Source organism: Squalius cephalus (genome assembly GCF_949319135.1).
Source record: "Squalius cephalus genome assembly, chromosome: 23".
Taxonomy (NCBI): domain Eukaryota; kingdom Metazoa; phylum Chordata; class Actinopteri; order Cypriniformes; family Leuciscidae; genus Squalius; species Squalius cephalus.
The window spans coordinates 4,716,666-4,744,007 of record NC_137144.1 but is presented as its reverse complement, the minus strand read 5'-3'; the positions used below and the strand labels follow the sequence as shown (position 1 = coordinate 4,744,007).

Genomic DNA, 27,342 nt, shown 5'->3' with positions numbered 1-27,342 from the left:
TATAGTAAGTACATGTAGTTAGTTAATATTACTCAGTAGCCTACATATCTGAGTAAGAACAATGTAATTATGTCATCTTAAAATAAAGTTGTAAGCATTATTATTGTCCTATAGGCTGTGAAACTGATGTGGAGGCCGATGTCCTCAGTTAATGTGTCAGTCGCTGTCGCTGCAGCTCTCGGAGCTCACGAAACAGCCGTCCTCTCCCAACTCAGCCTGGAACCAGTGCCCTGAGGACCACAAACACCCGTCACACTCACCGAAACACTGAGGACCACAAACACCCGTCACACTCACTGAAACACTGAGGGACCACAAACACCCGTCACACTCACCGAAACACTGAGGACCACAAACACCCGTCACACTCACTGAAACACTGAGGACCACAAACACCCGTCACACTCACTGAAACACTGAGGACCACAAACACCCGTCACACTCACTGAAACACTGAGGGACCACAAACACTCGTCACACTCACTGAAACACTGAGGACCACAAACACCCGTCACACTCACTGAAACACTGAGGGACCACAAACACCCGTCACACTCACTGAAACACTGAGGGACCACAAACACCCGTCACACTCACTGAAACACTGAGGAACACAAACACCCGTCACACTCACTGTAACACTGAGGAACACAAACACCCGTCACACTCACTGAAACACTGAGGACCACAAACACCCGTCACACTCACTGTAACACTGAGGACCACAAACACTCGTCACACTCACTGTAACACTGAGGAACACAAACACCCGTCACACTCACTGAAACACTGAGGGACCACAAACACCCGTCACACTCACTGAAACACTGAGGACCACAAACACTCGTCACACTCACTGTAACACTGAGGAACACAAACACCCGTCACACTCACTGAAACACTGAGGACCACAAACACCCGTCACACTCACTGTAACACTGAGGAACACAAACACCCGTCACACTCACTGAAACACTGAGGACCACAAACACTCGTCACACTCACTGTAACACTGAGGAACACAAACACCCGTCACACTCACTGAAACACTGAGGACCACAAACACCCGTCACACTCACTGTAACACTGAGGAACACAAACACTCGTCACACTCACTGAAACACTGAGGACCACAAACACCCGTCACACTCACTGAAACACTGAGGACCACAAACACCCGTCACACTCACTGAAACACTGAGGACCACAAACACCCGTCACACTCACTGTAACACTGAGGAACACAAACACTCGTCACACTCACTGAAACACTGAGGGACCACAAACACTCGTCACACTCACTGAAACACTGAGGACCACAAACACCCGTCACACTCACTGAAACACTGAGGACCACAAACACCCGTCACACTCACTGAAACACTGAGGGACCACAAACACCCGTCACACTCACTGAAACACTGAGGGAACACAAACACCCGTCACACTCACTGAAACACTGAGGGACCACAAACACCCGTCACACTCACTGAAACACTGAGGGAACACAAACACTCGTCACACTCACTGAAACACTGAGGACCACAAACACCCGTCACACTCACTGAAACACTGAGGGAACACAAACACTCGTCACACTCACTGAAACACTGAGGACCACAAACACTCGTCACACTCACTGAAACACTGAGGGACCACAAACACCCGTCACACTCACCGAAACACTGAGGGACCACAAACACCCGTCACACTCACCGAAACACTGAGGGACCACAAACACTCGTCACACTCACCGAAACACTGAGGGAACACAAACACCCGTCACACTCACTGAAACACTGAGGACCACAAACACCCGTCACACTCACCGAAACACTGAGGGACCACAAACACCCGTCACACTCACTGAAACACTGAGGGACCACAAACACCCGTCACACTCACTGAAACACTGAGGGAACACAAACACCCGTCACACTCACTGTAACACTGAGGACCACAAACACTCGTCACACTCACTGAAACACTGAGGACCACAAACACTCGTCACACTCACTGAAACACTGAGGACCACAAACACCCGTCACACTCACTGAAACACTGAGGGAACACAAACACTCGTCACACTCACTGAAACACTGAGGACCACAAACACTCGTCACACTCACCGAAACACTGAGGACCACAAACACCCGTCACACTCACCGAAACACTGAGGGAACACAAACACCCGTCACACTCACTGAAACACTGAGGACCACAAACACCCGTCACACTCACTGAAACACTGAGGGAACACAAACACCCGTCACACTCACTGAAACACTGAGGGACCACAAACACCCGTCACACTCACTGAAACACTGAGGGAACACAAACACCCGTCACACTCACTGAAACACTGAGGGACCACAAACACCCGTCACACTCACTGAAACACTGAGGGAACACAAACACCCGTCACACTCACTGAAACACTGAGGACCACAAACACCCGTCACACTCACTGAAACACTGAGGACCACAAACACCCGTCACACTCACTGAAACACTGAGGACCACAAACACCCGTCACACTCACTGAAACACTGAGGACCACAAACACTCGTCACACTCACTGAAACACTGAGGACCACAAACACTCGTCACACTCACTGAAACACTGAGGACCACAAACACCCGTCACACTCACCGAAACACTGAGGGAACACAAACACCCGTCACACTCACTGAAACACTGAGGACCACAAACACCCGTCACACTCACTGAAACACTGAGGGAACACAAACACCCGTCACACTCACTGAAACACTGAGGACCACAAACACCCGTCACACTCACTGAAACACTGAGGACCACAAACACCCGTCACACTCACTGAAACACTGAGGACCACAAACACCCGTCACACTCACCGAAACACTGAGGGAACACAAACACCCGTCACACTCACTGAAACACTGAGGGACCACAAACACCCGTCACACTCACTGTAACACTGAGGACCACAAACACCCGTCACACTCACTGAAACACTGAGGACCACAAACACCCGTCACACTCACCGAAACACTGAGGGAACACAAACACCCGTCACACTCACTGAAACACTGAGGGAACACAAACACCCGTCACACTCACTGAAACACTGAGGACCACAAACACCCGTCACACTCACCGAAACACTGAGGGAACACAAACACCCGTCACACTCACTGAAACACTGAGGGAACACAAACACCCGTCACACTCACTGAAACACTGAGGACCACAAACACCCGTCACACTCACCGAAACACTGAGGGAACACAAACACCCGTCACACTCACTGAAACACTGAGGACCACAAACACCCGTCACACTCACTGAAACACTGAGGACCACAAACACCCGTCACACTCACCGAAACACTGAGGGAACACAAACACCCGTCACACTCACTGAAACACTGAGGGAACACAAACACCCGTCACACTCACTGAAACACTGAGGGAACACAAACACCCGTCACACTCACTGAAACACTGAGGGAACACAAACACCCGTCACACTCACTGAAACACTGAGGACCACAAACACCCGTCACACTCACTGAAACACTGAGGACCACAAACACCCGTCACACTCACTGAAACACTGAGGACCACAAACACTCGTCACACTCACTGAAACACTGAGGGACCACAAACACCCGTCACACTCACCGAAACACTGAGGACCACAAACACTCGTCACACTCACTGAAACACTGAGGACCACAAACACCCGTCACACTCACTGAAACACTGAGGGACCACAAACACTCGTCACACTCACTGAAACACTGAGGACCACAAACACCCGTCACACTCACCGAAACACTGAGGGAACACAAACACCCGTCACACTCACTGAAACACTGAGGGAACACAAACACCCGTCACACTCACTGAAACACTGAGGGAACACAAACACCCGTCACACTCACTGAAACACTGAGGACCACAAACACCCGTCACACTCACTGAAACACTGAGGACCACAAACACCCGTCACACTCACTGAAACACTGAGGACCACAAACACTCGTCACACTCACTGAAACACTGAGGGACCACAAACACCCGTCACACTCACCGAAACACTGAGGACCACAAACACCCGTCACACTCACTGAAACACTGAGGACCACAAACACCCGTCACACTCACTGAAACACTGAGGACCACAAACACCCGTCACACTCACTGAAACACTGAGGACCACAAACACCCGTCACACTCACCGAAACACTGAGGGAACACAAACACCCGTCACACTCACTGTAACACTGAGGGAACACAAACACCCGTCACACTCACTGAAACACTGAGGACCACAAACACTCGTCACACTCACTGAAACACTGAGGGACCACAAACACCCGTCACACTCACCGAAACACTGAGGACCACAAACACCCGTCACACTCACTGAAACACTGAGGGAACACAAACACCCGTCACACTCACCGAAACACTGAGGACCACAAACACTCGTCACACTCACTGAAACACTGAGGGACCACAAACACCCGTCACACTCACCGAAACACTGAGGACCACAAACACCCGTCACACTCACTGAAACACTGAGGACCACAAACACCCGTCACACTCACTGAAACACTGAGGACCACAAACACCCGTCACACTCACTGAAACACTGAGGACCACAAACACTCGTCACACTCACTGAAACACTGAGGACCACAAACACTCGTCACACTCACTGAAACACTGAGGGACCACAAACACCCGTCACACTCACTGAAACACTGAGGGAACACAAACACCCGTCACACTCACTGAAACACTGAGGGAACACAAACACCCGTCACACTCACTGAAACACTGAGGGACCACAAACACCCGTCACACTCACTGAAACACTGAGGGAACACAAACACCCGTCACACTCACTGTAACACTGAGGACCACAAACACTCGTCACACTCACTGTAACACTGAGGACCACAAACACTCGTCACACTCACTGAAACACTGAGGACCACAAACACTCGTCACACTCACTGAAACACTGAGGACCACAAACACCCGTCACACTCACCGAAACACTGAGGACCACAAACACCCGTCACACTCACTGAAACACTGAGGACCACAAACACCCGTCACACTCACTGAAACACTGAGGACCACAAACACCCGTCACACTCACTGAAACACTGAGGGACCACAAACACCCGTCACACTCACTGAAACACTGAGGGACCACAAACACCCGTCACACACATTGAAACACTGAGGGACCACAAACACCCGTCACACTCACTGAAACACTGAGGGAACACAAACACCCGTCACACTCACTGAAACACTGAGGGACCACAAACACCCGTCACACTCACCGAAACACTGAGGACCACAAACACCCGTCACACTCACTGAAACACTGAGGACCACAAACACCCGTCACACTCACTGAAACACTGAGGACCACAAACACTCGTCACACTCACCGAAACACTGAGGGACCACAAACACCCGTCACACTCACCGAAACACTGAGGACCACAAACACCCGTCACACTCACTGAAACACTGAGGGAACACAAACACTCGTCACACTCACTGAAACACTGAGGACCACAAACACCCGTCACACTCACTGAAACACTGAGGACCACAAACACTCGTCACACTCACTGAAACACTGAGGGACCACAAACACCCGTCACACTCACTGAAACACTGAGGACCACAAACACTCGTCACACTCACTGAAACACTGAGGGACCACAAACACCCGTCACACTCACCGAAACACTGAGGACCACAAACACTCGTCACACTCACTGAAACACTGAGGACCACAAACACCCGTCACACTCACTGAAACACTGAGGGACCACAAACACCCGTCACACACATTGAAACACTGAGGGACCACAAACACCCGTCACACTCACCGAAACACTGAGGACCACAAACACCCGTCACACTCACCGAAACACTGAGGACCACAAACACCCGTCACACTCACTGAAACACTGAGGGACCACAAACACCCGTCACACTCACCGAAACACTGAGGGACCACAAACACCCGTCACACTCACTGAAACACTGAGGGAACACAAACACCCGTCACACTCACCGAAACACTGAGGACCACAAACACCCGTCACACTCACTGAAACACTGAGGGACCACAAACACCCGTCACACTCACCGAAACACTGAGGACCACAAACACCCGTCACACTCACCGAAACACTGAGGACCACAAACACCCGTCACACTCACCGAAACACTGAGGACCACAAACACCCGTCACACTCACTGAAACACTGAGGGACCACAAACACCCGTCACACTCACTGAAACACTGAGGGACCACAAACACCCGTCACACTCACTGAAACACTGAGGGAACACAAACACCCGTCACACTCACCGAAACACTGAGGACCACAAACACCCGTCACACTCACTGAAACACTGAGGGAACACAAACACCCGTCACACACATTGAAACACTGAGGGAACACAAACACCCGTCACACTCACCGAAACACTGAGGACCACAAACACCCGTCACACTCACTGAAACACTGAGGGACCACAAACACCCGTCACACTCACCGAAACACTGAGGACCACAAACACTCGTCACACTCACTGAAACACTGAGGACCACAAACACCCGTCACACTCACCGAAACACTGAGGACCACAAACATCCGTCACACACATTGAAACACTGAGGGACCACAAACACCCGTCACACTCACCGAAACACTGAGGACCACAAACACCCGTCACACTCACCGAAACACTGAGGGACCACAAACACCCGTCACACTCACTGAAACACTGAGGGAACACAAACACCCGTCACACTCACCGAAACACTGAGGACCACAAACACCCGTCACACTCACTGAAACACTGAGGGACCACAAACACCCGTCACACTCACCGAAACACTGAGGACCACAAACACCCGTCACACTCACCGAAACACTGAGGACCACAAACACCCGTCACACTCACCGAAACACTGAGGACCACAAACACCCGTCACACTCACTGAAACACTGAGGGACCACAAACACCCGTCACACTCACTGAAACACTGAGGGACCACAAACACCCGTCACACTCACTGAAACACTGAGGGAACACAAACACCCGTCACACTCACCGAAACACTGAGGACCACAAACACCCGTCACACTCACTGAAACACTGAGGGAACACAAACACCCGTCACACACATTGAAACACTGAGGGAACACAAACACCCGTCACACTCACTGAAACACTGAGGGAACACAAACACCCGTCACACTCACCGAAACACTGAGGACCACAAACACCCGTCACACTCACTGAAACACTGAGGGACCACAAACACCCGTCACACACATTGAAACACTGAGGGACCACAAACACCCGTCACACTCACCGAAACACTGAGGACCACAAACACCCGTCACACTCACCGAAACACTGAGGACCACAAACACCCGTCACACTCACTGAAACACTGAGGACCACAAACACCCGTCACACTCACTGAAACACTGAGGGACCACAAACACCCGTCACACACATTGAAACACTGAGGGACCACAAACACCCGTCACACTCACCGAAACACTGAGGACCACAAACACCCGTCACACTCACCGAAACACTGAGGACCACAAACACCCGTCACACTCACTGAAACACTGAGGGACCACAAACACCCGTCACACACATTGAAACACTGAGGGAACACAAACACCCGTCACACTCACTGAAACACTGAGGGACCACAAACACCCGTCACACTCACTGAAACACTGAGGGACCACAAACACCCGTCACACTCACTGAAACACTGAGGACCACAAACACCCGTCACACTCACCGAAACACTGAGGGAACACAAACACCCGTCACACTCACCGAAACACTGAGGACCACAAACACCCGTCACACTCACCGAAACACTGAGGGACCACAAACACCCGTCACACTCACCGAAACACTGAGGGAACACAAACACCCGTCACACTCACCGAAACACTGAGGGAACACAAACACCCGTCACACTCACCGAAACACTGAGGACCACAAACACCCGTCACACTCACCGAAACACTGAGGGAACACAAACACCCGTCACACTCACTGAAACACTGAGGGACCACAAACACCCGTCACACTCACTGAAACACTGAGGGAACACAAACACCCGTCACACTCACCGAAACACTGAGGGACCACAAACACCCGTCACACTCACCGAAACACTGAGGGAACACAAACACCCGTCACACTCACCGAAACACTGAGGGAACACAAACACCCGTCACACTCACTGAAACACTGAGGGAACACAAACACTCGTCACACTCACTGAAACAATGAGGGAACACAAACACCCGTCACACTCACTGAAACACTGAGGACCACAAACACCCGTCACACTCACTGAAACACTGAGGACCACAAACACCCGTCACACTCACTGAAACACTGAGGGAACACAAACACCCGTCACACTCACTGTAACACTGAGGGAACACAAACACCCGTCACACTCACTGAAACACTGAGGGAACACAAACACCCGTCACACTCACTGAAACACTGAGGGACCACAAACACCCGTCACACTCACTGAAACACTGAGGACCACAAACACCCGTCACACTCACTGAAACACTGAGGGAACACAAACACTCGTCACACTCACTGAAACACTGAGGGACCACAAACACCCGTCACACTCACTGAAACACTGAGGACCACAAACACCCGTCACACTCACTGAAACACTGAGGGAACACAAACACCCGTCACACTCACTGAAACACTGAGGACCACAAACACCCGTCACACTCACTGAAACACTGAGGGACCACAAACACCCGTCACACACATTGAAACACTGAGGGACCACAAACACCCGTCACACTCACCGAAACACTGAGGACCACAAACACCCGTCACACTCACCGAAACACTGAGGACCACAAACACCCGTCACACTCACTGAAACACTGAGGGACCACAAACACCCGTCACACACATTGAAACACTGAGGGACCACAAACACCCGTCACACACATTGAAACACTGAGGGACCACAAACACCCGTCACACTCACCGAAACACTGAGGACCACAAACACCCGTCACACTCACTGAAACACTGAGGGACCACAAACACCCGTCACACACATTGAAACACTGAGGGAACACAAACACCCGTCACACTCACTGAAACACTGAGGACCACAAACACCCGTCACACTCACTGAAACACTGAGGGACCACAAACACCCGTCACACACATTGAAACACTGAGGGACCACAAACACCCGTCACACTCACCGAAACACTGAGGACCACAAACACCCGTCACACTCACCGAAACACTGAGGACCACAAACACCCGTCACACTCACTGAAACACTGAGGGACCACAAACACCCGTCACACACATTGAAACACTGAGGGACCACAAACACCCGTCACACACATTGAAACACTGAGGGACCACAAACACCCGTCACACTCACCGAAACACTGAGGACCACAAACACCCGTCACACTCACTGAAACACTGAGGGACCACAAACACCCGTCACACACATTGAAACACTGAGGGACCACAAACACCCGTCACACTCACTGAAACACTGAGGGACCACAAACACCCGTCACACACATTGAAACACTGAGGGACCACAAACACCCGTCACACTCACCGAAACACTGAGGACCACAAACACCCGTCACACTCACTGAAACACTGAGGGAACACAAACACCCGTCACTCACCGAAACACTGAGGACCACAAACACCCGTCACACTCACCGAAACACTGAGGACCACAAACACCCGTCACACTCACCGAAACACTGAGGACCACAAACACCCGTCACACTCACTGAAACACTGAGGGAACACAAACACCCGTCACACTCACCGAAACACTGAGGACCACAAACACTCGTCACACTCACTGAAACACTGAGGACCACAAACACCCGTCACACTCACCGAAACACTGAGGACCACAAACACCCGTCACACTCACTGAAACACTGAGGGAACACAAACACCCGTCACACTCACTGAAACACTGAGGGACCACAAACACCCGTCACACACATTGAAACACTGAGGGACCACAAACACCCGTCACACACATTGAAACACTGAGGGACCACAAACACCCGTCACACACATTGAAACACTGAGGGACCACAAACACCCGTCACACACATTGAAACACTGAGGGAACACAAACACCCGTCACACTCACCGAAACACTGAGGACCACAAACACTCGTCACACTCACTGAAACACTGAGGACCACAAACACCCGTCACACTCACCGAAACACTGAGGACCACAAACACCCGTCACACTCACTGAAACACTGAGGGAACACAAACACCCGTCACACTCACCGAAACACTGAGGACCACAAACACTCGTCACACTCACTGAAACACTGAGGACCACAAACACCCGTCACACTCACCGAAACACTGAGGACCACAAACACCCGTCACACACATTGAAACACTGAGGGACCACAAACACCCGTCACACTCACCGAAACACTGAGGACCACAAACACCCGTCACACTCACCGAAACACTGAGGGACCACAAACACCCGTCACACTCACTGAAACACTGAGGGAACACAAACACCCGTCACACTCACCGAAACACTGAGGACCACAAACACCCGTCACACTCACTGAAACACTGAGGGACCACAAATACCCGTCACACTCACCGAAACACTGAGGACCACAAACACCCGTCACACTCACCGAAACACTGAGGACCACAAACACCCGTCACACTCACCGAAACACTGAGGACCACAAACACCCGTCACACTCACTGAAACACTGAGGGACCACAAACACCCGTCACACTCACTGAAACACTGAGGGACCACAAACACCCGTCACACTCACTGAAACACTGAGGGAACACAAACACCCGTCACACTCACCGAAACACTGAGGACCACAAACACCCGTCACACTCACTGAAACACTGAGGGAACACAAACACCCGTCACACACATTGAAACACTGAGGGAACACAAACACCCGTCACACTCACTGAAACACTGAGGGAACACAAACACCCGTCACACTCACCGAAACACTGAGGACCACAAACACCCGTCACACTCACTGAAACACTGAGGGACCACAAACACCCGTCACACACATTGAAACACTGAGGGACCACAAACACCCGTCACACTCACCGAAACACTGAGGACCACAAACACCCGTCACACTCACCGAAACACTGAGGACCACAAACACCCGTCACACTCACTGAAACACTGAGGACCACAAACACCCGTCACACTCACTGAAACACTGAGGGACCACAAACACCCGTCACACACATTGAAACACTGAGGGACCACAAACACCCGTCACACTCACCGAAACACTGAGGACCACAAACACCCGTCACACTCACCGAAACACTGAGGACCACAAACACCCGTCACACTCACTGAAACACTGAGGGACCACAAACACCCGTCACACACATTGAAACACTGAGGGAACACAAACACCCGTCACACTCACTGAAACACTGAGGGACCACAAACACCCGTCACACTCACTGAAACACTGAGGGACCACAAACACCCGTCACACTCACTGAAACACTGAGGACCACAAACACCCGTCACACTCACCGAAACACTGAGGGAACACAAACACCCGTCACACTCACCGAAACACTGAGGACCACAAACACCCGTCACACTCACCGAAACACTGAGGGACCACAAACACCCGTCACACTCACCGAAACACTGAGGGAACACAAACACCCGTCACACTCACCGAAACACTGAGGGAACACAAACACCCGTCACACTCACCGAAACACTGAGGACCACAAACACCCGTCACACTCACCGAAACACTGAGGGAACACAAACACCCGTCACACTCACTGAAACACTGAGGGACCACAAACACCCGTCACACTCACTGAAACACTGAGGGAACACAAACACCCGTCACACTCACTGAAACACTGAGGGACCACAAACACCCGTCACACTCACCGAAACACTGAGGGAACACAAACACCCGTCACACTCACTGAAACACTGAGGGAACACAAACACCCGTCACACTCACTGAAACACTGAGGGACCACAAACACCCGTCACACTCACTGAAACACTGAGGACCACAAACACCCGTCACACTCACTGAAACACTGAGGGACCACAAACACCCGTCACACTCACTGAAACACTGAGGGAACACAAACACCCGTCACACTCACTGAAACACTGAGGGACCACAAACACCCGTCACACTCACTGTAACACTGAGGGAACACAAACACCCGTCACACTCACTGAAACACTGAGGGACCACAAACACCCGTCACACTCACTGTAACACTGAGGGAACACAAACACCCGTCACACTCACTGAAACACTGAGGGACCACAAACACCCGTCACACTCACTGTAACACTGAGGGAACACAAACACCCGTCACACTCACTGTAACACTGAGGGAACACAAACACCCGTCACACTCACTGTAACACTGAGGGAACACAAACACTCGTCACACTCACTGAAACACTGAGGGACCACAAACACCCGTCACACTCACTGAAACACTGAGGGAACACAAACACTCGTCACACTCACTGAAACACTGAGGGAACACAAACACCCGTCACACTCACTGAAACACTGAGGGAACACAAACACCCGTCACACTCACTGAAACACTGAGGGACCACAAACACCCGTCACACTCACTGAAACACTGAGGACCACAAACACCCGTCACACTCACTGAAACACTGAGGGACCACAAACACCCGTCACACTCACTGAAACACTGAGGGAACACAAACACCCGTCACACTCACTGAAACACTGAGGGACCACAAACACCCGTCACACACACTGAAACACTGAGGGAACACAAACACCCGTCACACTCACTGAAACACTGAGGGACCACAAACACCCGTCACACTCACTGAAACACTGAGGACCACAAACACCCGTCACACTCACTGAAACACTGAGGGACCACAAACACCCGTCACACTCACTGAAACACTGAGGGAACACAAACACTCGTCACACTCACTGAAACACTGAGGGAACACAAACACCCGTCACACTCACTGAAACACTGAGGGACCACAAACACCCGTCACACACACTGAAACACTGAGGGACCACAAACACCCGTCACACACATTGAAACACTGAGGACCACAAACACCCGTCACACTCACTGAAACACTGAGGGAACACAAACACCCGTCACACTCACTGAAACACTGAGGGAACACAAACACCCGTCACACTCACTGAAACACTGAGGGACCACAAACACCCGTCACACTCACTGAAACACTGAGGGAACACAAACACCCGTCACACTCACCGAAACACTGAGGGACCACAAACACCCGTCACACACACTGAAACACTGAGGGAACACAAACACCCGTCACACTCACTGAAACACTGAGGGAACACAAACACCCGTCACACTCACTGAAACACTGAGGACCACAAACACCCGTCACACTCACTGAAACACTGAGGACCACAAACACTCGTCACACTCACTGAAACACTGAGGGACCACAAACACCCGTCACACTCACTGAAACACTGAGGACCACAAACACTCGTCACACTCACTGAAACACTGAGGGACCACAAACACCCGTCACACTCACTGAAACACTGAGGACCACAAACACCCGTCACACTCACTGAAACACTGAGGACCACAAACACTCGTCACACTCACTGAAACACTGAGGGACCACAAACACCCGTCACACTCACTGAAACACTGAGGGAACACAAACACTCGTCACACTCACTGAAACACTGAGGACCACAAACACTCGTCACACTCACTGTAACACTGAGGGAACACAAACACTCGTCACACTCACTGAAACACTGAGGGAACACAAACACCCGTCACACACACTGAAACACTGAGGACCACAAACACCCGTCACACTCACTGAAACACTGAGGGACCACAAACACTCGTCACACTCACTGTAACACCATGCTATTTTTTGTCAATTTTAGGGGATTTTTTTATACAAAATTATATTTACGCTATATTTATTATTCATTTCACTTTTTGAGCATAGAAAATGTCCAACTTAATGTTCATTTCCAACTTAAACTGTCGTAAATCTTGAATGCTTTAGAGCACAGACTTAAGTTTGATCTCTTTTCAAAGACGACACTTGGCAGATTATTGCTGCAGTACCAAAAGTTTCCACTAGATTAGACTAAATTTGTTTCCCAATGCACTTATTTTTGACTGTGAGGAGCACAAGTGTGAATGTTTTTACAGGACCATTTAACAAAACCTAGTAAAAAGTAAACCTTGGCAATATATCCATTGACCACTAGAGGAAAGCACGTCAAACAGGCCTGACAGGATAGGGACGATAAAGATGAAATGTATTCCTTTGCTCTTTGGTCATTTGTGACTTCTTTTATTTTAATGCTTTTCTCAATCTGAGTTGTTTAAAACTTGGAGACTTTTTCTTATCTGAACCAACCAAAAAAAAAAACATAGGAAATGAATGAGAAAGATACTAACACAGAGCAGGGAAATAAGTGTGTCATTTTATCATGTTTATATTTGATACACTCTTAATACTCTGGGGTCGGCAAACCATTTTCTTCACATTGTAGCACAATAAACTTAAATTACTCCATTTATGGTCATACAGAAAAAAGAAATATAAAAAAAGAATCTGTGATATTTCTACTTTTGTATGTGTCCACTTACAATCAAATCAAAACATTGTGCTTTTGTAAAATAAAGAAAATAAACAGGGTGTGCGTTCTGCCTCTCCGTCGCGGTGAACTTTTTTTTCTTGAGCACGTCTATAAACTGAAACCAAACTCAGCGAATACTTGTCACACATTTATGAGCCATATACCTTTATAAACATTTAAGTGTGTACTTTAAAATGATCGGATTCAAACTGAAAACAAATATTCTCTGTTTAAGTAATTTGTATAAAACCAACAAGATGTCCAGTATCTCAAACGCTTGCTCATTATTTTTAATTTGACCACGCCCACTCGCGCAAAAGAGATTCACATGCAAATCTCCACATGAAACGCGATCGTGCTCGTTACCTCAAAAACAAAACACCAAAACACTTCACAATTCTCTGCTTTTCGTCGAGTTTGAAAGCTGCGCCGTGAGCTTACATTGGATTTACCTCAGAAGAAGAAGAACGCGATTTGAAGACAAGAAAGATGTAAGGTAAGAAATTCTTACATATTAGTTTGTTATTGTTGCATAAACTTCACATTGCAGTTGAACTGTTGCTAGATATATGGTGAATATTATAAAATTTAGACACGTGTACTGTTAAATATTGTGTTTGTGGATATCTGCTCAAACATAGATATGTATAATATGGTAACCATAATGTTTCATATTCTGGAGCATGCTGTGAGTTTGAATGTATATTTTGGAGCGCGATCGCGTTTGAAAAGCAAAACGCACCAAACAGTAGGCTTTATGTGTTTACTATTATCTCATTTCATCATAACGAATGGAAACATTTGAAGTAACATGATAATCAATATATTTTTCTCTAGCGTAGTTGTTGGAAGATTTATAGGCTGCTATAGGTTATTGTTATTATTATTTTATGCAGCACTGCGCGTAGCCTATGCCTACAAGGCACAACAAACCTGGTGTTCATTATATTATATATTGTTGGAAACATTTGTGTGTGTATGTGTGTGTATTCTGTGAATTTTAAAAAGCAATTTTAACCAGAAAAATCTAAAATGTATTCCCAAAATCGTGGCCTATAGTTTCTTTTTATACCAGTATGTTCACTTTTTTTTTTTTTTTCAGGGCCCAGATGCCAACTGAGTCCTGCTGACTTCAACATTCACATGAGTCTCTGTACAACATGAACATGGTAAAGTGAAAATCAAACACCTTGGAAATGAAAGGTATGTACAATGTTTTTAGGAATGGCACAAAGGTCTCTTTCTTTGCATCATTGTTTTTAATAATGTGCTTTTTTGTCATTTGTTGTGTATCTTTAGATTATGTTGTGTTGTAAATAAATCCAAACAATCTAAAAGCCATTCTTTTTTAAATCTCCTCATTTACAGTATTGTGCAAGGTTGCTCAGAATGACATGGCCTGATAGCTCCTAATAGGGCCGTTAGGGGAGGGTCTTTGTCTTTCTCAGGTGTGAAAAGCTTACATATTAATGGTGTGATCACGCCTCCCGCATAAAGCTTTCTCACACAAACAAGTCTTACAAATTTTAAATCAATATACAGTGAGGAAAATAAGTATTTGAACACCCTGCTATTTTGCAAGTTCTCCCACTTAGAAATCATGGAGGGGTCTGAAATTGTCATCGTAGGTGCATGTCCACTGTGAGAGACATAATCTAAAAAAAAAAAAAAATCCAGAAAATCACAATGTATGATTTTTTTACTATTTATTTGTATGATACAGCTGCAAATAAGTATTTGAACACCTGAAAAAATCAATGTTAATATTTGGTACAGTAGCCTTTGTTTGCAATTACAGAGGTCAAACGTTTCCTGTAGTTTTTCACCAGGTTTTCACACACTGCAGGAGGGATTTTGGCCCACTCCTCCACACAGATCTTCTCTAGATCAGTCAGGTGTCTGGGCTGTCGCTGAGAAACACGGAGTTTGAGCTCCCTCCAAAGATTCTCTATTGGGTTTAGGTCTGGAGACTGGCTAGGCCACGCCAGAACCTTGATATGCTTCTTACAGAGCCACTCCTTGGTTATCCTGGCTGTGTGCTTCGGGTCATTGTCATGTTGGAAGACCCAGCCTCGACCCATCTTCAATGCTCTAACTGAGGGAAGGAGGTTGTTCCCCAAAATCTCGCAATACATGGCCCCGGTCATCCTCTCCTTAATACAGTGCAGTCGCCCTGTCCCATGTGCAGAAAAACACCCCCAAAGCATGATGCTACCACCCCCATGCTTCACAGTAGGGATGGTGTTCTTGGGATGGTACTCATCATTCTTCTTCCTCCAAACACGTTAAGTGGAATTATGACCAAAAAGTTTTTGGTCTCATCTGACCACATGACTTTCTCCCATGACTCCTCTGGATCATCCAAATGGTCATTGGCAAACTTAAGACGGGCCTTGACATGTGCTGGTTTAAGCAGGGGAACCTTCTGTGCCATGCATGATTTCAAACCATGACGTCTTAGTGTATTACCAACAGTAACCTTGGAAACGGTGGTCCCAGCTCTTTTCAGGTCATTGACCAGCTCCTCCCGTGTAGTTCTGGGCTGATTTCTCACCTTTCTTAGGATCATTGAGACTCCACGAGGTAAGATCTTGCATGGAGCCCCAGTCCGAGGGAGATTGACAGTCATGTTTAGCTTCTTCCATTTTCTAATGATTGCTCCAACAGTGGACCTTTTTTCACCAAGCTGCTAGGCAATTTCCCCGTAGCCCTTTCCAGCCTTGTGGAGGTGTACAATTTTGTCTCTAGTGTCTTTGGACAGCTCTTTGGTCTTGGCCATGTTAGTAGTTGGATTCTTACTGATTGTATGGGGTGGACAGGTGTCTTTATGCAGCTAACAACCTCAAACAGGTGCATCTAATTTAGGATAATAAATGGAGTGGAGGTGGACATTTTAAAGGCAGACTAACAGGTCTTTGAGGGTCAAATACTCAAATAGGTGTTCAAATACTTATTTGCAGCTGTATCATACAAATAAATAGTTCAAAAATCATATATTGTGATTTCTGGATTTTTTTTTTAGATTATGTCTCTCACAGTGGACATGCACCTACGATGACAATTTCAGACCCCTCCATGATTTCCAAGTGGGAGAACTTGCAAAATAGCAGGGTGTTCAAATACTTATTTTCCTCACTGTAAGTATTTGAACACCTGAGAAAATCAATGTTAATATTTGGTACAGTAGCCTTTGTTGGAAATTACAGAGGTCAAACGTTTCCTGTAGTTTTTCACCAGGTTTGCACACACTGCAGGAGGGATTTTGGCCCACTCCTCCACACAGATCTTCTCTAGATCAGTCAGGTTTCTGGGCTGTCGCTGAGAAACACGGAGTTTGAGCTCCCTCCAAAGATTCTCTATTGGGTTTAGGTCTGGAGACTGGCTAGGCCACGCCAGAACCTTGATATGCTTCATTGATATTATTTTCCTCACTGTATTGTCTTATCTGAATGAGCTGTCAGGGTGATTTTCACATAGTTTTGGAGCAAATATTCTAGGCTATGTGATACAATTTTCAAAAGTCTTGTGAAGAAATAATCAGTATGGGTTTCATGGCCTTATTTCAGTGACATTTTTTTTTTGTATTTTCACAAACCACGCATAAATGTCATTATCTCAAAACTACAAACTTTTACATACATGCAGAGTTTGTGCTGAATACAGTGTAATCAAGACTTTAGCCATGACAATGCCACAAGTAACAGAAATAAGCACAAATGTCAGAGCATGTCAGAACACCTCCAGGGCCAGAAAACCCCTCAGACCCCAGAGGGTTAATACTCCTGAAAGTATGAGCTTATGAGATTGACACATATTTATTCCTCACCGTTCACTGGAGAAGCATGAGCCTCATCGATGTGGTCAAACTCATAGCTGACGAAGGCACTCTGTGGAGAAAGATTAGAAATCAGTGTGATTCTACACAATACAGCATAATTCATGCATCTCTGGCCACATCTGAAGAGGATACACATGCCTTGTGTTTGAGGAGCGTTGTCCAGTCCTGCTTTTCCTTTTTCATCAGCTTCATCACAGGCTCATTGCACCTGATTTCCCATGAGCACCTCTCTGCGATGATGTCACCAGACAGCTCCAGCTTTGCGTGGTAATGCCGGTCATTCACGTACCCACTGAGATCACATACATCAAAAGATCCCCATTAAACACCATACAATGCACGTTCACTGCTTCTGCTGCTTCATTACGGACAGTAAAGTGACATGTCAAGCATCCATACGCATAAGATGACAGTATGATCATGTGACCTGTAGATGACGGTGTCAGAGGTGAATTCACACTTCTGCATCACTGGATTGATGAGCTTCACGCAGATGGTCACAAACTCGCCCCTCTGAAACCACTTGATCTGCGGGTGGAAACTGCAGGAAACGTTGGCCGTTACATGAGAAATCATCAGATGCTATGGCTGATCGATCACTCACACACACACACACACACACACTCGCACTCACACACACACACACACACACACACACTCACCTGGGAGGCTGGAATGATAAAAGTGCTGGATTATGGAGAATCTGGGGTTTATTAGCAGCCTGTAATCTGTTGACACTCAGGGCTTCATCTTTGTCTGCATAATCAAAACCAAGTGTCACTACAAGTGCTAGTGAACGGACTAGTGCTTATATCCGAATGAACATGAACATGCCTGTTTCACAGCCGGTCTGGTCTGGAGATGAGAATCCGTTCACATCGGGGCTACAACAGAAAAACAACAAAAAAATAATAATGAGAATGTGAGTCAGTTCTTATTCATAACCGGTTAAATAAATAAAAAGAATACTGGAACAATAAAAAAACTGAGACCAGTACAGTCTAATATACAAACAAATAACTTTTTTTTTAATGAATCAGTATCAAAAAGACTTGTGAATCAGTCTTGAACTCACGGTATTAGCTAAAATGGCGTTTCTCCATGTCTACGTCTTGATACTTAAATAAGAACATGACGTGGATTTTTTAAATATTAATATGTTCCTTGTGTTTCACTTACAACATTAATCAAGTTTTTTTTTGCTGGTCTGGAATGATCAGTTTATATGGTGTGATGATGGAAAACTATTGGTCGATGTCTTGCTCTGGAGGCGGGCTTATGCAGATGTATTTACCTGTGTCACAAATCCAACAACATCCAAACGAGCTTGATAAAATAAATGCTTTGTTTCTAATGAAGAGGACATTTTAAGCTCTAAAACTTGCAGGATGTTTTAATGGTACAAAGATCTATTATGTCAAAAGATCAAGGCAAATTTGATTTCTCATGTCGTGACCCCTTTAAGCTGGTGCACCGGTGTCACACAGCAGAGCAAAAGTTCACTTCAATAATGAACCAAGTGCAAAAAAACAGCACAAATGGAGAGATTAGAAGATATTATATTTTGGTATATGTAGTGAAAACCCTAAAACCAAGACAAAAGTGGCCTAAAATCAGACTTTTTTGCTCACATGTGACTCAGACAGAGTGAACGGCACAAACCGCATGGATAAAATATTTTTAAAGGATAAAATGGTTGACTACAGGGGGACTTTAATTGTTTTCTATAAAGTAAAGAGGCTCTGAAAAGAAGTGCATGTAGAGACTAGCCTGGTCTCCTCTGCCGGCTCCTGGTCTGCGCTGCTGCTGTGGATGAAGCGCAGGGCATTATGGGCACTGACCACATCCTTCATCCGGCTGGTCATCAGCTCCTCTGAGATGCTCAGCGCAGGGCTCTCACTCCTGACAACACAACACACATTACAGATAACAACAATAGGTGTGTGTGTGTTAGGGGTGGAACGGTACACAGAAGTCACGGTTCGGTTCATTCCTCGGTTCAGACGTCACGGTTCGGTACGAGTTCGGTACAATGGAGGGGAAAGCAAAACAAAAATGCAGAAGGCAATTTTTTTTATTGTGCATGTCTCAGGCTTTACCACATAGTGTCATACAGTCTCTTCCCTGAGCTAGCTGCAACAGCCTGCTCTGAAGTGTGTAAAGTAAGATGTAAACAAAATAAGACAATCAGCTATAAAACTGAAAACAAAGCATCTCTTATTTATGTGCGGACGCACGAGCGCAAGGGTGCGCACGGCAAAAATGTCTTCAATGCAGTGTGGGCGGTCGTGCGCATTGGGTGCGCAAGGCCACATTTCGCATGGCGGTGTGCAGTGCGCGGCTTTTGCACGGCTCCGCGTCCGAAGACGCACGACTTCGAGCCGAATCTGGCCGAGCATGTACATCTCACAGCACCGGCACCCAGTTCTTGAGTCTAAATTAGTTGCTTACATTAACAAAATGAGCCTACAATAGTAGACATAAGCCCTTTAAATAAAAATAAATGGCCATGTTTTATAAAAAGGTTCACAAAACTAAATGCAAATGTTTAGAAATTATGTAAGATAACGTTAATTTAGCTGTAGGTTACGTTCTCTATCCATTTTTATTTTCTAATGTCACAAGGAATAATCTGGTTTACTGCTTTACACAAATCTTTTGTAGTGTGGTTTTGGTGTACTAAAGTGTTGTTGTACTAAAATAAACATTCCAAGTGTACCTTACTTCTCACCGCTGATTCCTGATGGTTTAGAGGACAATTACACCGAGTCGCACCCTGTCGTTTCAAAGAATAAAGAACACCGGCGAGCGCGAAGTATAAATGCCTCGTCCATTTGGGAAGGCTCGCGCTGCTGAGGCAGGCGAAAGTATAAACAAACCTATCTTAATGCAGGGCTACAGATTAGGTGTCCTTAAAGAACCCGCGTATCTAACAGTATACGAACCGTGACGCCCGTACCGATTCGGTTCAATACGAATACATGTACCGTTCCACCCCTAGTGTGTGTGTGTTTATAAGAAAACAAAAGTATAATAATATTAATAATAATTATTTATTTATTTGGATAGCAGTTTTCATATAATGCAACTCAAAGTGCTTCACAAGCATAAAATCAAATAAAACAATCACACAATGTAAATATAAAAATGTTCTAAAACAACTATAAAGGTTCAGCGTGTAAAGTAAAGTAAATTGGCAATATAGTTCGACCTCAATATCAATATAAAATAAAATAAAACAACGAGAAAAAATTAGAAGGTAAAATAGAACATAAAACTGACTCGCACACAGTTTTGTTTTATTACAACACCATATTGTTATATTGATAAGCAACTTTAAAATGTATGTCTTAACCCGCTTTTTAAGAATATGAATGCTAGTAGCCTCTTTTACTTCATCTGGTGACAATTCCACATTTTTGGAGCATTGTTAATGTATACATAATGGTAGTAATTGATCTAATGCTCTTTATTTTATCTGTCAATCACAATGTAAATGCAGCCTTAATGGTCCTAAAAATATGATTTTCTACACCTAAAATATATTTTTTTATATTTCTGAATATCTTGACATCAGTGATAAACCCGGTGTTTTTCCTCGACTCTGGTGGCCCAGCAGTTTCATAATGAACCGGAACTATTTTTAACTATTTATTTGAGTGAGTTTTGGCACGCATCTGATGAAACCGCTGCAAGGCTTGTGATCACGAGCAGCTCATTATCAGATCGGTCATCTCTGCACATGTCATCAGTTTAACACACATTTCAGAGCGCTTTACTTTCACAGACGCATCATTTCTTGGATTTCTTCGTGATGATCACAGCATTTCACTAGATTTGTAATGAGATGTTTGTTAACCTGTTTTTAGAACTCTTGCAAGTGAATAAAATTAAAGCACACATATTGACATTTTACTATAAAACTAATTAACCTGTTAACTGCCACCCCCCTTTTCAACCCAAGATTGAACTTTATTAGTTGTTGTTCATGAATGCTTTGGGATACAAGACCTACAGTTAGGATCTGTTTAAAGAAAACACTGCAGATTATTGCTGAAAAATTTTAACTGTAAAACAGTTTGTTTACTATAAAGAAATGTTCTGAACTAATTTCATACAAAATATTTTATAAAATTATTTGTACTCTAAAACTGCCATTAAAAATCGAAGCCACGTGTCTAATCAAGTTGTGTTCCAGATTTGAAGTTAATATCACAAAAATAGAGTTTCCTGTGAGATTTTGTTTAGGCGCTATACTCAAAATAGCCACCGTGTGACACTCACACCCCCATTTGACACGTTCTTCTGTCATATTTCTGTTGTAATATCACTTCTAGCGCAAAACTTTCCAATGATGTGTGTTTCGTCAAGATTAGAAAAAGATTTGATAAAACAGCAGTAAATTGTCACATGTGAAGCATGAGATGGCCACTAGGGGGAGGAGCCTGCTGAAAGGATTTAAATACCGTTCTCTTGGATTGAATGTGTGTTTAATATATACGTGTGTTTCCTGTAGGGAAAGACTGCACACCTGTCATCTGTCAGGTGCTGATCCAGCGTGATGAGGTTCTGCTCTCCCTGGAAAACCCTCTTCAGCAGGTCCAGGTGCTGAGGGTTATTGACGCCGAACCCAGAGGCCAGGATCTCAGCGTGGACGTTATACTCGTTGATGTAGGTCTTCAGACCCGGCACTCGCGTCATGCGCACCTGTGTGAAGAGAACCAGCGCTAGAACCAAGCGGAAACCTTCCCCTCTCTCTTCAATCCAACACGCAAGTGACCTTAACTGCAGTTCATTGACTGGCCACTAGAGACCGGCTGCAAAAGACAGTCAATCCCATAAACCCCCATGTTAAAATGCCCAACTTTACAGCAGAAAAAAAGATGTTTGGTGCAAAAAGTGGTTTTGTTCTATATAGCTAATGTTGCGCTTCATGATGACTGTGAGGGGGGTGATTTTTTTTTACAACTCATCCGTTTAAATTATATTAAGCCTTAAAGTTCTGCATAATTAAGGGCGTGGCCACTTGAGTGACAGGTGGATTGCCGCTGATGTCACTAGCCGTTTGTCTGCTAGCGTCACGTCACCTCAGCTCAGGGCTCTCAAGTGTCACGCATTGAGCGTGACAGTCACTCATTTCGGCCTTTTGTCACGCATTCCCGCCACACATTGTATTTCTCACGCAGAAAAACTATTTATAATATATTTAATATGCCGCAGTGCCCAAAATTTCTCTGCCCGCGCCGCTCTCACTGTGGAACTGGCAGGAATCAAGCGCTGCCACTTATAAGCCTGCCACTTATATCAGCCAATCAAAAAAAGAAAGGGGCTGCACAATAGCCAATCAGAAAATAGAACTATTGTATCTGGGTAGGATTTAACGCAACAACCAATGAAAAAAAGCACATCCTGGAATTGTTCTAGTGATTCTGCCACAACGTCTCCATCACTTTGAGCACAGAGTAAGTCATAATATCCTGTTTTAACGTTACAACAAATTCACAACTTGTTTGACACAAACAGTGTCAACTTGACTGCTGTTAGAGAATGTTTTCCAGATAATTAGCATCAGTTTTTCATGAGTGTCTGTAACTTAGCCTACAGTTTTACAGCCTGTTAACACCTGCTCAGAACAAGTGGTCTAGGCCTAGTCATATTTTCGTTATCACACGATGGCATTATAAACATCTCTCTCTCCAAATAGACTTAATAATTGTATTAGCACTAAATAAATTAAAGTGTATTGCATAGTAAATGTTATAGGTCACTTTTAAAATCTTGTCATTTTATAAATATATCCTGGCCATGGATGCATTAATCATTGCATCTGTCTTTCAAAGATGTCAGGTAAAAAGCAATTAAGCATCCTCTCAGTCGCCCTGAGAGGAAAGCCCCCTAAAAAGGCCAAGATAGAAGATGCTGGCCCAGAGAAGGTGACGAAAAGGGTAGGCCCATTAGAGGAGGAGACAGTGCAGGTCGAAGGCAACAAGTCTAAAAAGGCAACAAACACTTACAATAAACCACACTAGTCATAATCTCTCTCTCTCTCTCTCTTTCTCTCACACACACACATGCATAAATAGAATAAATACTTTGTATTTGGTATTGATTAATAACAACAACAAAAACACTAATAATAATATTATTAATGAAACACCCCCATTCCCGCGACCCGTCCCTTTGACCCTTTTTTTTGGAGCCCTGCCTCAGCTAATGATGGTGACGACCACTTTGGGCTTCAAAACGCTCTTCAGAAACACTACGGGAGACGTAACACACGCTACGTCCATATTATTTTGGCTAGAACACACTTCAGACCGGACCAGCAAACATGACGAACACCTACCATCGGATCGACCCAGACGGTGTTCCCCACGCTCATCACGACCCTGGCCTGATGAAGCTTCCCTCTGATCTTCAGGCTCACGGCTCTGGTCACCTGAACACACACACACACACACACACACACACACTGATCTGTTCACACTGAACATGTGCATGTGCTGAAGTAGAGCTGGGCGGTATGACCTATTTATATCACGGTATTTTTCAAAATTATACCAGTTTCACGGTATATGACAGTATTTTTTTGTTTTCAAGCATGACTGGGTGTTAACCACCTTTTCTACTGATTGAGAGAGGAAATACTGCAGTAGATTGACTCAGAATGCCATATTTTACTGTCATGAGGGAATATTGAAGAAAAATTCCACTAGTATTAATACAGGTTTGTAAGGCTGTTTACAAAATGATGCTGTTTAAAAGACATGCAGCTCATAAACGCTGCTTTATCAGGAGAGATAAAGAATGATTAAATGAAAATAACATTGAAACTTTTCTAAAGACCATCAGTTCCCTTCAAAGATACACATCTGTGCATCACCAGCGCAGCAGTGAAAAGACCCTCTCAAACAGTGTCGCGCCGCGTTCCCAACGTCGTTTAAAGGAAAACTCCGGTCAATTTTAACATTGAGCTCATTTTTTTGTAAATTTGGAGTGCTGTCAGTACAGAGAACAACGACAAAAATCGGTGTTGCCTACACCGTGTTATCCTCTTTTTAAAATTTGCACCCTGTTGACTTCAATGGGGCAAGTTTTAAACCTGCTTTTAGCCTCTTAACATCCTTGATGTGTCATTACAAGTGCACAGAAAATGTGAGTGATTCCTTCAGAGTGAACACGGGTGAATCTGACTGCAGTAGATGTGAAAGAAATGACGGTATATTAAAAATTCATATCATCACAAAAATAAACACCGGTATTCGGTATGAACCGATAAACCGCCCAGCACTACTGTGAAGAGATTGAGTGTTTGTGCTGTTGAGACCTTGGGGTTCCAGTCCACCTCGCCGTCGACGGGCTGCGCTCGGCACAGGACGATCTCCACAGCCTGGCCCGGCAGCTCCTGGAACTGAGCAGGAAGCTGGAGCAGCTGGTGTGACTTCACTTCCTGTGTGCGGCCCTCGTCGATGAAGCAGGCCGTGACGCTGCTGAACAACTGCTCTCCTTTATCCGGCACCTCCATCACACGCACACTGAGACCGGTGTAGAGTCAAACAATCAGTTCACATAAACATCCGTCATGTAATAATTTACATACACTGAAAAGTCCCCCTGTGTTGAAAATCAACTTTTTAATGTTGTTTATGTGGTGTTTTTTATATTTTTTAAGACAAAGCATGTGTAAATTCATAAGTCGACACCATTGCTGAGTATTTCCTCCTTAAAACTGCAGTGAACCAAAGACAGTCTCAAAAACACACTTTGAAATCGCTGGTGTTTCTGACGTCACAAACTACCTTGTAACCAATCAGATCAACGTGTGATCGTCAACCAGTGGATCTCTGAGCTGAGTGAGTGAGTGGAGGCGGGGCTCATTTGCATATTCATAGAACCGCGTATACTAAATGAGGCAAGGGTGTCGAGTTACATTCAAGATATTATAGGTCATGAAGAATTTTCTTTCAAGAAAAAAACATTTAAATTGGTCAATTTGATGATAAAAGATGAGTTTTAAGGGATGTAATTATTAACTACAGGGGGATTTTAAGAGGGTCGATCAGACAATGTTTTTGAAAGTCTCTTCTGCTCACCAAAGCTGCATTTATCTGATCAAAAATACAGCAAAAACAGTAATATTGTGAAAAAGTATTACAATTTAAAATGGTTGTTTTCTGTGTGAATATATTGTAAACTTTGATTTATTCCTGTGATCAAATCTGAAGTTTCAGCAGCATTTCTGTTTATTATCAATAATGAAACATTTCTGATTATTATCAATGTTGAAAACAGTTGTGGATTTTTGAGGAAACCTTGATGCATTTTATTTTTCAGGATTCTTAGAAAGTTCAAAAGAGCAGCATTTATTCGTAACAGAATCTTTTGTAACTTTTGTTCAGTTTAACTGCAGTATTAGTGTCAGTGTGTGATGAAGTATGTGGTAAATGTTATCAGAGCGAGGTGTGTGTTCACCGGCTGAAGGCGTTCTCCTCCTGGACGGCGTACAGTTCTCCCTCCAGCACCTCCACAGCGCAGCGTCTCTCTCCGGCGTAGTGCGCGCTCATGGCCGCCGCCAGAGCCTCGTAACGGTCCTCTCTCTGGCTCACGATACGCCCCGAGTACACGCTCGCTGTCTTTATGAGCAGTGGCAAAACCTTTCGAGATTCGGAAGAAACAGCTTGCTGT

The 27,342-nt window shown here is 45.7% G+C and overlaps 1 protein-coding gene across 1 annotated transcript in view; it reads right to left on the bottom strand.

The window, feature by feature from the left end:
* Positions 1-27,342, bottom strand: part of tdrd12 (tudor domain containing 12) — a 52,287-nt gene continuing 24,945 nt past the window's right edge. The window contains exons 26-36 of the mRNA XM_079859260.1: positions 27,130-27,311; positions 25,985-26,192; positions 25,004-25,096; positions 23,189-23,364; positions 20,428-20,559; positions 19,492-19,541; positions 19,320-19,413; positions 19,085-19,198; positions 18,796-18,949; positions 18,646-18,706; positions 1-230 (exon numbers count right to left, since the gene is read on the bottom strand). Of these exons, the coding sequence (XP_079715386.1) occupies positions 157-230; positions 18,646-18,706; positions 18,796-18,949; positions 19,085-19,198; positions 19,320-19,413; positions 19,492-19,541; positions 20,428-20,559; positions 23,189-23,364; positions 25,004-25,096; positions 25,985-26,192; positions 27,130-27,311 (1,338 nt within the window). The 3' untranslated portion in view covers positions 1-156. The remainder of the gene's footprint in view (positions 231-18,645; positions 18,707-18,795; positions 18,950-19,084; positions 19,199-19,319; positions 19,414-19,491; positions 19,542-20,427; positions 20,560-23,188; positions 23,365-25,003; positions 25,097-25,984; positions 26,193-27,129; positions 27,312-27,342) is intronic.